The sequence below is a fragment of the Bufo bufo genome, chromosome 1, assembly GCF_905171765.1.
Source record: "Bufo bufo chromosome 1, aBufBuf1.1, whole genome shotgun sequence".
Taxonomy (NCBI): domain Eukaryota; kingdom Metazoa; phylum Chordata; class Amphibia; order Anura; family Bufonidae; genus Bufo; species Bufo bufo.
This window is the reverse complement of record NC_053389.1, coordinates 22,780,030-22,794,994: the sequence shown is the minus strand read 5'-3', so window position 1 is coordinate 22,794,994 and position 14,965 is coordinate 22,780,030. Positions and strand designations below refer to the sequence as shown.

At 42.1% G+C, this 14,965-nt stretch overlaps 2 protein-coding genes across 2 annotated transcripts in view; both read right to left on the bottom strand.

The window, feature by feature from the left end:
* LOC120992292 (phospholipase A2 inhibitor 25 kDa subunit-like) overlaps positions 1-14,771 on the bottom strand; it is a 598,293-nt gene extending 583,522 nt beyond the window's left edge. The window contains exons 1-2 of the mRNA XM_040421188.1: positions 14,637-14,771; positions 14,188-14,301 (exon numbers count right to left, since the gene is read on the bottom strand). Coding sequence (XP_040277122.1) covers positions 14,188-14,301; positions 14,637-14,688 — 166 coding nt within the window. The 5' untranslated portion in view covers positions 14,689-14,771. The remainder of the gene's footprint in view (positions 1-14,187; positions 14,302-14,636) is intronic.
* LOC120992317 (phospholipase A2 inhibitor and Ly6/PLAUR domain-containing protein-like) overlaps positions 1-14,965 on the bottom strand; it is a 142,165-nt gene that overhangs the window by 11,264 nt on the left and 115,936 nt on the right. The gene's annotated exons all lie outside the window — the stretch shown is intronic.

Genomic DNA, 14,965 nt, shown 5'->3' with positions numbered 1-14,965 from the left:
CCACCTTTCTTTGCAAGGACACTCAAAAGCCTGCCATCCATGGATTCTGTCAGTGTTTTGATCTGTTCACCATCAACATTGCGTGCAGCAGCAACCACAGCCTCCCAGACACTGTTCAGAGAGGTGTACTGTTTTCCCTCCTTGTAAATCTCACATTTGATGATGGACCACAGGTTCTCAATGGGGTTCAGATCAGGTGAACAAGGAGGCCATGTCATTAGATTTTCTTCTTTTATACCCTTTCTTGCCAGCCACGCTGTGGAGAACTTGGACGCCTGTGATGGAGCATTGTCCTGCATGAAAATCATGTTTTTCTTGAAGGATGCAGACTTCTTCCTGTACCACTGCTTGAAGAAGGTGTCTTCCAGAAACTGGCAGTAGGACTGGGAGTTGAGCTTGACTCCATCCTCAACCCGAAAAGGCCCCACAAGCTCATCTTTGATGATACCAGCCCAAACCAGTACTCCACCTCCACCTTGCTGGCGTCTGAGTCGGACTGGAGCTCTCTGCCCTTTACCAATCCAGCCACGGGCCCATCCATCTGGCCCATCAAGACTCACTCTCATTTCATCAGTCCATAAAACCTTAGAAAAATCAGTCTTGAGATATTTCTTGGCCCAGTCTTGACGTTTCAGCTTGTGTGTCTTGTTCAGTGGTGGTCGTCTTTCAGCCTTTCTTACCTTGGCCATGTCTCTGAGTATTGCACACCTTGTGCTTTTGGGCACTCCAGTGATGTTGCAGCTCTGAAATATGGCCAAACTGGTGGCAAGTGGCATCTTGGCAGCTGCACGCTTGACTTTTCTCAGTTCATGGGCAGTTATTTTGCGCCTTGGTTTTTCCACACGCTTCTTGCGACCCTGTTGACTATTTTGAATGAAACGCTTGATTGTTCGATGATCACGCTTCAGAAGCTTTGCAATTTTAAGAGTGCTGCATCCCTCTGCAAGATATCTCACTATTTTTGACTTTTCTGAGCCTGTCAAGTCCTTCTTTTGACCCATTTTGCCAAAGGAAAGGAAGTTGCCTAATAATTATGCACACCTAATATAGGGTGTTGATGTCATTAGACCACACCCCTTCTCATTACAGAGATGCACATCACCTAATATGCTTAATTGGTAGTAGGCTTTCGAGCCTATACAGCTTGGAGTAAGACAACATGCATAAAGAGGATGATGTGGTCAAAATACTCATTTGCCTAATAATTCTGCACGCAGTGTATATTCTTGTTTTAGAATATTACGAATTTTCGAAAAAACTAAGTTATAGCAATATAGCGAATATTCGGAAAAAAAAACGAATATAGAGCAATTTTGCTAACATAGTGCTATAATCTTCTTTGTCTAATAGTTGTAAGTTGAAAAATTTGCTATAAAAAATTCATATTACGAAAATTCGCATTACGAAAATTTGCATATTACACAATCATTACCTTGCCGATTTTTCAAGTAAAAAAAATCGTAGAATATAACGAATATTCGAATTTGAGAATATTTGACGAATATTCTACAAAATATTCGCAAAATATCGCAAATTCGAATATGACCCCTGCCGCTCATCACTAGTGAATGGGTCCGCATCTGAGCAACCAAAACTGAGGCTCGGATGTGGACCAAAACAACGGCCGTGTGCATGAGGCCTTATCCCGAGACGTGTGATGCCAGACGAAAAAGAAACAATTTTTGTACCTGACACTTTAGTTGTCTGGAAAAGACACCTATTCTCATCCCCAGTGCATTGTACTGTATCATTGGTGTAACAGGAGGTAGAGTTAGCGGAGATGCAGGATGGGCAGACCAGTCCATTGGGGGTAGAACTTATTGTTTGATCTAGAAGCAAACAGGTGAAAGAGAGAAATATAAAGAACATTGGTTTCCTTAAGGCCTCTTTCACACGGGCGTCATGTTTTTGGGCCGGATAAGATGCGGGTGCGTTGCGGGAAAATGCACAATTTTTCCCCGCGAGTGCAAAATATTGTAATGCGTTATGCAGGTGCGTGAGAAAAATCAGCATGTTTGGTACTCAAACCCGAACACGGACTTCTTCAAAGAAGTTTGGGTTTGGGTTAGGTGTTGTGTAGATCTCTTATTATTTTCCCTTATAACATGGTTATAAGGGAAAATAATAGCATTCTTATTACAGAATGCATAGTTCAATAGGGCTGGAGGGGTTAAAAATAAAAAAATTAACTCATCTTAATCCACTTGCCAGCGCAGCCCAACTTCTCTTCTGTCTTCTTCATTGAGGAATTGGACCTTTGATGAAGTCACTGCGCTCATCACATGGTCCATCACATGATCCATCACCATGGTGATAGATCATGTGACGGACCATGTGATGACCGCAGTGACGTCACCACAGGTCCTTTTCCTGTGCACAGCAAAGATGAAGACAGAAGAGAAGCCGGGCTGCGCGAGCAAGTGGATTAAGGAGAGTTAAATTATTATTTTATTTTTTTAACCCCTCCAGCCCTATTGTACTATGCATTCTGTATTAAGAATGCTATTATTTTACCTTATAACCATGTTATAAGGGAAAATAATAAAGATCGGGTCTCCATCCCGATCATCTCCTAGCAACCGTGCGTGAAAAATCGCACCGCATCCGCACTTGCTTGCGGATGCTTGCGATTTTCACGCAGCCCCATTCACTTCTATGGGGCCTGCGTTGCGTGGAAAACGCACAAAGAGGAGCATGCTGCGATTTTCACGCAACGCACAAGTGATGCGCGAAAATCACTGCTCATGTGCACAGCCCCATAGAAATGAATGGGTCCGGATTCAGTGCGGGTGCAATGCGTTCAACTCACACACTGCACCCGAGCGGAAATCTCGCCCGTGTGAAAGGGGCCTAACATTTACATGACAATGTTTTTCCAAGTATGAACCACAGGTATAAAAACACAGAAATATAGTGGCAATTCTGGAGGAGCTGCTCAACCCCTAACACTGTAGCGTGTTTTTCATTGGGGGAGCAGCCCCACCGCATGTGGACCTCAACAAACGACTATCCCCAGCAAAAAATGCGTACAATGGAGGATGTCGGCGCGGTCCACATGCACCACAAAGGCATCCTACACAAAACGGAGCATTGTGCGGATGAAAATATAATCATATAAATCACAGAAAAAATGCACCAAACGGATATGCCACTGACTATACTAGCTAGTCATAAATGCAGATATTAAAAGCTGAGACTTTTGCCAATATATTCCTGTCAGGAAAATATCGGAGCCCATCATGTGTGGAAGCTTGGCTGTGAGCTGGATTACATCACCTTCAGACCTTGTTCACACCATAGTTAGCGTAGTGGTAGGACCCTTTGCCATGCTGAGTGACCGTGACGTGGTGCATGATGGGCTCCGATATTTTCCTGACAGGAATATATTGGCAAAAGTCTCAGCTTTTAATATCTGCATTTATGACCAGCTAGTATAGTCAGTGGCATATCCGTTTGGTGCATTTTTTCTGTGATTTATATGAACCACAGGTATCACTAGAAGAACCACATAGGAACCTCCATATTTCCCATCAGGACACAGGGAAAGTGGTCATTCTTCACATGAATTAAGAAATTATTAAGCAAGAGTTTAAGAGCAAGTTCCTGAACTCTGTGTAAACGCTGCATACGGTTCAACCCATTATCCTGCAATGATCTCGTGGAAGACAAATACTGTACCTACCATGAAGCAAAACAGGTGTTCCTTATCATAGGAAAAATTTAAAAATCTTTCCTGAATTCAAACATGGCAATAAGAATAAACCTCTGGACCAACATCTCAGCTCTAGTCATTTAGTACAAAATCTTTACAACTAAGGGGTGTACATAGGTATCAAGTCACACGTCCAAGCTCTTACCACCTCCTGCCACCTCCAAATCCTTCCTTAACCTTGAGTCAACCAAAATGCTAGTGCAGGGATCAGCAACCCCCGCACTCTAGGTGTTCTGAAACGACAACTCCCAAAGTGGTCTATTCACTTCTATGGGAGTTAGAACAGCCGAGCATGTTTGCATACTGGAAGTTGTAGTTTTACAGCAGCTGGCCCGTGTGTTAGTGCATACTCTCATCATCTCCTACCTGGACGTCTGCAACATCCTCCTCTGTGGCCTCCCAGCTAATGGTCTTGCACCCTTCTAATCAATCTCCAATTCTGCTGCCGATCCATCTCTCCCCTTGTTTCTCCTCTGTCTCTCCCCTCTTTCAATCCCTTCACTAGCTCCCAAATTCCCAGTGAATTCAGTTCAGAACGCTAACAACAACATATAAGGCCATACACAATCTGCCCCATCCTTACATCTCCCGATATATCTCCACACAATCTTCAATCCTCAGATGGCTTCTTTCTTTGTTCTCCTCTTGTCTGTTCAACAATCATCTACAAGATTTCTTACATATCTCCCATACTCTGGAACCCACTACCCCAGCAGATCAGACCCTCCCCTACCTTTCAAACCTTCAAAAGCAACTTGAGATCCCAACTTTTCAAAAAAATCCTACAATTTACAATAACCCTTCAGCCACTAAACAGCCACCTGAGCAGCCTCTACCCTCAGATACTGTCTTTTTTCCATATTTCCTTGTAGATTTTAAGTCCTGCAGGCTGGGCTCTCTCCTCCTCTGTACCAGTCTGTTACTGTGCTTGTTTTGTTTTATATGTATGTATGTTATACCCCTTTTTTAGATTTTTTTTGAAAGTCAAGCTTTTGTTCACTTCTCTCTTAGCAAAAGTTGAACAGGGACTTAATTAATATGGTGCTCATCCTGAACACTGTATTTCTCAAATCTACACCAGACAAGTGGGACAATTATATTGGTGAATCTCCCAGATACAACTCTAGGTCTACTTGCTTCCTTTCAGTACTTGATAAAACTGAAAGCCTGCAGCCACCATGGAGGGAGCTTGGTGTATAATATATATATATTTTTATATATATATATATATATATATATATATATTATAAAATGATCAAATTTTACTGTGCCAATAGTTCTACAGTACCATGCTAGTCTTTGTTTTTTCCGCAGTCGTATTGCTGGGGTGTTGTCTTGACATGTGACATGTGCCATCAGTTATTGCATGATCAGTGAAGTGGCATAAACATTGGTGGGAAACCGAGCCACCTTTGGCATGGAAACAAGAGGTTTGAAAGGTAAGATATTAGGGGGAATATTCTGACCAAAAAGTAGAAGATGCGGGTGTGGGTATAAATGTCAGGTTAGGCCTGTTCTGCACTTGCGTTGTGGTTTTCCGTTTTTGAGATCCAGCAAATATAACTGGATCTGACCAAAGCGGATGTGTTAAATGGCACAGATCTATTTAATTCAGATTCTTAGATCCTCTGCCTTACTCAAAACTGGAATTAACAACACAAGTGTGAAACAGGCTAGGGATGAGCGAATCAACTTTGGATGCTTCATTTGAAGTTGATTTACATAAAACTTTGTTGCAATACTTTACGGAGCAGGAGCTCCGTGTAGTATTAGAATGCATTGGCTCCGATGAGCCGAAGTTGTTACTTCGCGAAGTCTTGCGAGACTTTGTGTAATAACTTTGTGAATGAATTATTACTGTAAAAAAAAAAATTGATACCAAACCACTTAGAACCGAACCTGGTATCAAGGTTTTTTACAGTAATAAATAATTCACTTCATTCCCCAACATCACCTGCTTTACTCCAAAACACCAGTAATTGTTTGCCAGCTGTCTATAACATCATGTCCTCTCTGTATCTAAAACTGAACCTCTCAAAAACGGAACTTCTTGTCTAAGTAATATCAGGAAGTATTACTTTACTCAGAGAGTAGTGGATGCATGGAATAGCCTTCCTGCAGAAGTGGTAGCTGCAAATATTCTCCCCCCTTCAGTCTGTTCTAAATGCTGCAGCCAGGCTCATCTATCTATCAAACCGCTACACTGATGTCACAAGTCTGTGCCAGTCACTTCACTGGTCGCCCATCCACCACAGAATACAGTTCAAACTTCTCACCCACAAAGCTCTCCACAGTGCTGCACCTCCAAACATCTCCTCCCTCATCTCCATCTACCACCCTACTCGTGCTCTCCACAGTGCTGCACCTCCATAAATCTCCTCCCTCATCTCCATCTACCACCCTACTCGTGCTCTCCACAGTGCTACATCTCCATAAATCTCCTCCCTCATCTCCATCTACCACCCTACTCGTGCTCTCCACAGTGCTGCATCTCCATACATCTCCTCCCTCATCTCCATCTACCACCCTACTCGTGCTCTTCATTCTCCGACCTAAGATTAACATCCTCCTTAGTTTGTACCTCTCACTCGCACTCTGGAATACTCTGCCCCGGAATATTAGGTCAATTCACAACTTCTTCACCTTCAAATGTGCCTTAAAAACACAACTTTTCAGGCAGGCTTATCAAGCTACCGACTATTCCCCGAGTAAACCTCTCCCCCACCAACTCCTCCGGCCTGAACTCAATCCTCTAGTAGTCCCAAACCCGAAGCAGATCAGCCGGCACCACTCCTTTCAGTTCAATAATCGCTTGAATCCTACTTATCACAATCAACTACCTTATGTGTCACCCCCAATTCCTCATAGACTGTAAGCTCTTGCAAGCAGGGCCCTGACTCCTAGTGTTTCAGTTGTATATTAGCCAGTTACTTTTGTTTTGTACATGAACCCTATGAATTTGTAAAGTGCTGCGGAATATGGTGGCGCTATATAAATAAATATTATTATTAATTCACAAAGTTATTACATGAAGTCTTACGAGACTTTGCAAAGTAATAACTTCAACTCATTGGAGCCAATACATTCTAAGGGTCCATTAACACGTCCGTAAGTATTTTGCTGATCCGCAAATTGCGGATCCGCAAAACACGGACACCGGCAATGTGCATTCCGCAATTTGTTGACCGCACATCGCCGGCACTATAATAGAAAATGCCTAATCTTGTCCGCAATTGTGGACAAGAATAGGACATGTTCTATTTTTTGGGCGGAAAAGGAAGCACGGATGCAGAAGTGCGGATCCGCAAATGTGGATGCAGATGCGGACAGCACATTCCGGCCCCATTGAAAATGAATGGGTCTGCACCCATTCTGCAAAATTGCGGGACGGATGCGGACCCATTTTGCGGACGTGTGGATGGACCCTTTTACTGTACGGAGCTGGAAAAAAGTAAGCAAGACTCAGAACCTTATATATAAAAAGTATTATATTCTTTATTGCAGCATATATAAATAATTAGGTAAACATAAATCATATAAAATGGGGACAAAACATCTAGAAATGGAGCATTGTCCACAAACGCTGTACTGAGTATGGATCCCAAAGTACCCACATAGCTCCTACAAAAGATGGAAATACTTGTACATAAGGCACATAAGGCGGGTCCGCAATACACGGGACACCGGCTGTGTGCACTCACTTGAAGGGGTCCGCAAATCCGGAGATGCGGTGCGGAAGGAATGGAACCACGGAAAGGAAGCACTACGGACTGATTCCTTGGTGTTCCGTTCCGTGCTTCTGTTCCGCAAAAAGATAGAACTTGTTCTATCTTTTTGCAGAACGTACGGATCGCAGATCCATTGAAGTTGAATGGGTCTGGATCCATCCCGGCAGCCGCACAAACTTTGCCTGTGCATTGGGGACCGCATGCACGGAACGGAACAAATACGTTTGTGTGCAAGAGGCCTAACACAAAGGTAGGTAAGCCTGTACCAATCCAAATAATATCAAGAAATAATAATATCAGATCTACATAGCAAACCTAATGCTACAGAGGGGATGAAGTAACATACCGCACTGAAAGGGTTAACCATCCCAAAGCCAATTTAGGACCAGGAGAAACATAAGGAAAAAGAAAAAACCCAAATAAATGAGGTCAGGACAATAACCAACCTGTGGACATGTTTGTGGGAGCGTAGTTGAAAGGAGCATGACCTTCCATGGCCGTCAGATTTACGATAGTTTGGCGACAATTACAATACAAATCTACCCCGGCCAATAGCGCACGTACAGCAGATTTGTTATTCTGGTGGACAAACTGCCAGAAGATGGAACAGTTTTATTAAGAGGCCCATCTTGGGGTACTTTCACACCTGCGTTGTTTGATTCCGTCAGGCGGTTCCGTTGCCTGAACTTCCTGCAAACTGTATGGAAACGCAAGTCATTTTTTTCTGACTGTTTAGGCATTTTTCAGACTTATCAGGATCCTGATCAGTCAGAAAAATGCATTGCAATACCGGATTCGTTTTTCTGGTATTTATTTTCTTCACATTTTTAAAGGTTTGCGCATGCAGGAATACCGGATCCGGCAATGCGGCAATTTGAATGCCGGATCCGGCACTAATACATTCCTATGGAACAAAATGCTGGATCCGGCATTCAGGCAAGTGTTCAGTTTTTTTTGTCCGGAAATAAAACCGCAGCATGAAAAAGTCCTGAAAAGTCAAAAAGACTGAACTGAAGACATCCTGGACGGATTGCTCTCCATTAAGAATGCATTAGGATAAAACAGATCAGTTTTTTTCCGGTATTGAGCCCTTCACAATAAATTCCCCCTCAGTGGTATTATTTTTTATACTTTATCGCAATATTGGCAAAGAGAAGCAGAAATAGACGACTTACATGTGGGAAGATTAGGAGTGCAGTAGTCAGTTTTGCAGCATGAAGTGCTAACCCTCATATGTCCATGTTGTAGGGTCACAGTGCCCTTTAAGCCACAATATGATGAAAGTGAGCATGATCTGGTCAAAGATGTAGACTTTACTCCAGCTAAAAAAAAACAAAGCAAACATTTTCTTTCTTACTGAAATAGGAAAGTATATACACTGCTCAAAAAAATAAAGGGAACACAAAAATAACACATCCTAGATCTGAATTAATTAAATATTCTTCTGAAATACTTTGTTCTTTACATAGTTGAATGTGCTGACAACAAAATCACACAAAAATTAAAAAATGGAAATCAAATTTTTCAACCCATGGAGGTCTGGATTTGGAGTCACACTCAAAATTAAAGTGGAAAAACACACTACAGGCTGATCCAACTTTGATGTAATGTCCTTAAAACAAGTCAAAATGAGGCTCAGTAGTGTGTGTGGCCTCCAGGTGCCTGTATGACCTCCCTAAAACGCCTGTTCATTCTCCTGATGAGGTGGCAGACTGTCTCCTGAGGGATCTCCTCCCAGATGTGGACTAAAGCATCTGCCAACTCCTGGACAGTCTGTGGTGCAACGTGACGTTGGTGGATAGAGCGAGACATGATGTCCCTGATGTGCTCAATTGGATTCAGGTCTGGGGAACGGGCGGGCCAGTCCATAGCATCAATGCCTTCGTCTTGCAGGAACTGCTGACACTCCAGCCACATGAGGTCTAGCATTGTCTTGCATTAGGAGGAACCCAGGGCCAACCGCACCAGCATATGGTCTCACAAGGGGTCTGAGGAACGTTCTCCATGGCGTCTCAAGACTCTGTGACGTCTGTCACATGTGCTCAGTGTGAACCTGCTTTCATCTGTGAAGAGCACAGAGTGCCAGTGGCGAATTTGCCAATCTTGGTGTTCTCTGGCAAATGCCAAACGTCCTGCACGGTGTTGGGCTGTAAGCACAACCCCCACCTGTGGACGTCGGGCCCTCATATCACCCTCATGGAGTCTGTTTCTGACCGTTTGAGCAGACACATGCACATTTTTGGCCTGCTGGAGGTCATTTTGCAGGGCACTGGCAGTGCTCCTCCTGTTCCTCCTTGCACAAAGGCAGAGGTAGCGGTCCTGCTGCTGGGTTGTTGCCCTCCTACGGCCTCCTCCACGTCTCCTGATGTATTGGCCTGTCTTCTGGTAGCGCCTCCATGCTCTGGACACTACGCTGACAGACACAGCAAACCTTCTTCCCACAGCTCGCATCGATGTGCCATCCTGGATAAGCTGCACTACCTGAGCCACTTGTGTGGGTTGTAGACTCCGTCTCATGCTACCACTAGAGTGAAAGCACCACCAGCATTCAAAAGTGACCAAAACATCAGCCAGGAAGCATAGGAAATGAGAAGTGGTCTGTGGTCACCACCTGCAGAACCACTCATTTATTGGGGGTGTCTTGCTAATTGCCTATAATTTCCACCTGTTGTCTATCCTATTTGCACAACAGCATGTGAAATTGATTGTCACTCAGTGTTGCTTCCTAAGTGGACATTTTGATTTCACAGAAGTGTGATTGACTTGTAGGGCTCTTTCACACTTGCGTTCTTGTGTTCCGGCTTAGAGTTCCGTCGGTGGGGCTCTATGCCGGAAGAATCCTGATCAGGATTATCCCCATGCATTCTGAATGGAGAGAAATCCGTTCAGGATGCATCAGGATGTCTTCAGTTCAGGAACGGAACGTTTTTTGGCCGGAGAAAATACTGCAGCATGCTGCGCTTTTTGCTCCGGTCAAAAATCCTGAACACTTGCCGCAAGGCCGGATCCGGAATTAATGCCCATTGAAAAGCATTAATCCGGATCCGGCCTTAAGCTAAACGTCGTTTCGGCGCATTACCGGATCCGACGTTTAGCTTTTTCTGAATGGTTAACATGGCTCCCAGGACACTAAAGTCCTGTTTGCCATGGTAAAGTGTAGTGGGGAGTGGGGGAGCAGTATACTTACCGTCCGTGCGGCTCCCGGGGCGCTTCAGAGTGACGTCAGGGCGCCCCACGCGCATGGATGACGTGATCGCATGGATCACGTCATCCATGCACATGGGGCGCTCTGGCGTCATTCTGGAGCGCCCCGGGAGCCGCACGGACTGTAAGTATACTGCTCCCCCGCTCCCCACTACTACTATGGCAACCAGGACTTTAATAGCGTCCTGGGTGCCATAGTAACACTGAACGCATTTTGAAGACGGATCCGTCTTCAAATGCTTTCAGTTCACTTGCGTTGTTACGGATCCGGCGGGCACCTCCTGCAAATGGAGTACACGACGGATCCGGACAACGCAAGTGTGAAAGAGGCCTTAGAAGCTCTTATAACAAGTTTGGCCTCTCTCTGCCTATTCTTATAAATTTTCCTGTCATCCTCGTTTTATTTTTATAATTACTAAATGCTATCTTTTTGTTTTTAATGATTTTGCTGAGTACCACAGTGGTCTCTTCCTTTTTTTGCTTTTACTGACAAGCCTAATGCAATTTTCTGTTGCCTTCAATAGTGCCTCTTTTAAGTAGTCCCATTTCTCCTGGACTCCAATGAAACTGTTCCAATCTGATAGGGACTTGTATACTACTATTCTAATTTTAGAAAAGTCAGTTTTTCTAAAATCTAAAACTTTTGTTTTTGTGTGGTGTGACTCAGTCACTGTACTTATAGTAAACCACACTGACTGGTGATCACTAGATCCCAAGCTTTCCCCTACAGTAATATCAGATACCAAATTCCAATTTGTGAATACTAAATCTAAAATGGCCTCCTTCCAGGTTGGCTCCTCAACTACTTGCTGTAGAGATAATCCCAGTAGGGAATTTAGAATATCTGTACTCCTGGCAGAACTAGCTATTTTGGTTTTCCAGTTTACATCAGGAAGATGAAAGTCTCGCATAATGATAACTTCCCCTTTCAATGTCATTTTAGCTATTTCCTCAACTAGTAAATCATCTAATTCTTTGACTTGGCTAGGTGGTCTATATATCACACCTAGACGAGTTACCTTATGATTATCAAGCTGCAAGGTAACCCATACGGACTCTAAATTGGTCTTGCTAACTTGTATTAAATTAGATTTTATACTACCTTTCACATACAGGGCCACCCCTCCCCCTTTCTTGCCTTCTCTGTCTTTCCTAAATAGAGAGAACCCTGGTATTGTTGTATCCCAGTCATTACTCCTATTGAACCATGTCTCAGTAACAGCCACTAAATCTATATTCTCAGATGCCATTATAGACTCAAGTTCATTGATCTTATTCCCTAAACTGCAAGCATTTGTAGACAAGACTCTGAGCTTTTAATTTCTTAACCTATGTGCTATTTGCATCTTCTGGCATTGTTCCCGGGGGCAGTCGGACTGCTGGATTATCACTCTTTTGCACCCCTTTCCTAGTTTAAATGCTCCTTAGCAAATACTTTGAACTGTTCACTGAGGACATTCATTCCCTTGAGAGAAAGATGCAAACCATCTTTCTTGTACAGTTCTTTTTCATTCCAACAAGAGCTAACATGAGACACAAAGCCAAACCCTTGGTTCAGACACCATTCACCAAGCAATACATTGAATTCCTTAATGTGCATCTTCCTGTCATGCTGAAGGTTATGCACAGGCAAAACTGCAGAGAATGAAACAGTTGATGCAATCTCCCGTATATCATATAATTTCCAAGTGTGTGAAAAGCTTCCTTCACCTTTGAAACCTCATTGCAAGCCAGATCATTTGTCCCAAGATGGACAATAACATCCACCTCCCTTTCTTGCTTTGCTTGCCTAACAATATTAAGGATACGTCATCTATCCCTGCTAGCGGTAGCACCTGGGAGACATCTCACAACACCATTTTAAAACTTAAATAAATCAAAAAGTATACATATTAGGTATCGCCACATCCGTAAGAACCTGCTGTATAAAAATATTACATGAACTAACCCCTCAGGCGAACACTGTTAAAATAATAATAAAAATGGTGTAAAAAAAGCCATTTTTGTCACCTTAAATCGCAAAAACTGTAATACCAAGCGATCAAAAAGTCATGTAACCCAAAAATAGTACCAATCAAACCATCATCTCATACTGAAAAAACTGAGCCCCTACATAAGACATTCGCCCAAAAAATAAAAATAAAATATGGCTTTCACAATATGGAGATACAAAATTGCATTTTTTCAAAAATTCTTTATTATGTAAAACTGAAACAAACAACCCAAAAAAGTTGGCATATTTGGTATTTTCGCGTCTGTTACAACCTGCTCTATAAAAATACTGCATGATCTAACCTGTCAGATGAACATTGTAAATAACAAAAAATAAAAACTGTGCCAAAACCGCTATTTTTTGTTACCTTGCCTCATAAAAAGTGTAATATATAGTGAAATCTAATATGTAAGCCTCACAAAGTGACTTCAGATATGAACTGGTCCTTAAAAAGTGGGTTTTGGAAATTCTTAAAAATTTCAAGATTTGCTTCTATACTTCTAAGCCTTCCAACATCCCAAAAATAAAGAAAATATAATTTACAAATGATCCAAACATGAAGTAGACATATGGGAAATGTAAAATAATAACTATTTTAAGAGTTATTGCTATCTGTTTTAAAAGCAGAGAAATTGAAATTTTGAAAATTGCTAATTTTTCAAAATTAGCAGGTAAATTTGGTATTTTTTTTATAAATAAAAATTAGATATTTGACTCAAATTTACCACTGTCATGAAGTACAATATCTGACGAGAAAACAATCTCAGAATGGCTTGGATAAGTAAAAGTGTTTTAAAGTTATCACCACATAAAGTGACAAATGTTAGATTTGCAAAAAATGGCCTGGTCCTTAAAGGGTTTCTACCACCACATTTTGACCTAATTAGCTGTCAGACACTAGCGATCTGCTAGTGTCTGCTCTACCTAACCATGCTATTGTAATCCCTTTCTGTGCATCGGTTACCCTAAAAATCGTAGTTTTATTGCTATGCTATGAGCCTCTAGGTGCTATGGGGGCGTCTTTTCAGCACCTAGAGGCTCCGTCCACTCACTATTTCTGCCGCCCAGCGCGCTCCAGCCCGCCCCTCTTCTCTAGATTGACAGTCCACTCGCGCCTGCGCCGTGTGCTTCTGTATTCGGCGCAGTGACTGTTGGACTGCTCCCTGCGCCATAATCGGTGCAGGCACAGTGAAGATGCCGGCGCAGGGAGACAGTCACTGCGCCTGTGTTGAATACAGAAGCATACGGCGCAGGCGCGAGAATTCGGCCGAGATGCAGAGAAGTAGTCTGTCAATCTAAGTCACAGAGGATTGTCTAGACCAGAGACACATAGGACTGTGATACTTCTTAGGTTTCAATGGGTTTTCAGCCCATGGATGTAAACAGGAATGTACCATAGGTCCCCATTCACTGACAGCAAACAGGGAAATAAAAAAAATAAAGTCTATTGAAAAGTTACAAAACTTTATACAAAAATTTAAGCTTGAGTTACAATAGAGTCTAACCCCTTCAAACCACTAGAAAAGATTGAACTTAATCAGACAACTCACCAATAGTGGTTTCTGTGTATGTAGATCCACACTGAAGTCCTGAATAACAGGTTATGCTGGTACCGGAGCATGTCGTTTCATTAGAAATACAATATGTACACAAAAGAGCGTAACCTAAAGAAATGGGACACAGTCAGGACATTAATTATATATTAGTTATTTCCCAGCGCATTTTTTCTGATGCAATGTTCGGAGAACAATGTTTAATAGCTTATGTAGCACTATGAACAGGATCAGAAGTAAAATCTTACCAGGCATTGGGGGGTTAACATTAAAATAAATGTTAGTTTATGTTATTATTATTATTTCTTATTATTATTAGTATTGTTATTTAATATTATTTTTAAGACTATTATGAACAAATTTATAAAAAAATAAAAAAATAAAAATAATAAAGAAAATATAAAACAAAGGATAATTCAGGTCTTATAATGTTTCAGAAAACTTACTTGTCGCTGCAAGAGCCGAGAGGAGGCTGAGAATTCCGATCAGGGAGCTCATGGTTCAGTTCTTGAAGGCAGGACGTAATGTGAGATGACAATCTCGAGGATCGAGGTTCCTAATTTATTATTTTTAGGGAGGGACTTGAGAAACGAAACAAACATTACCTCTTCTTATGTAACTGTGATTTAGTAATGTTGTGAAACACCTTAGGTTTGTGAAATAATTGTGTAAAACAATTCTGAATTATTTTTTTTTTAATTAACAATTTTTATTGTTTTGTATTTATGATAGCAAGGTACAAGCTTGAAGACAAATTGTATCAACAATACAAGTG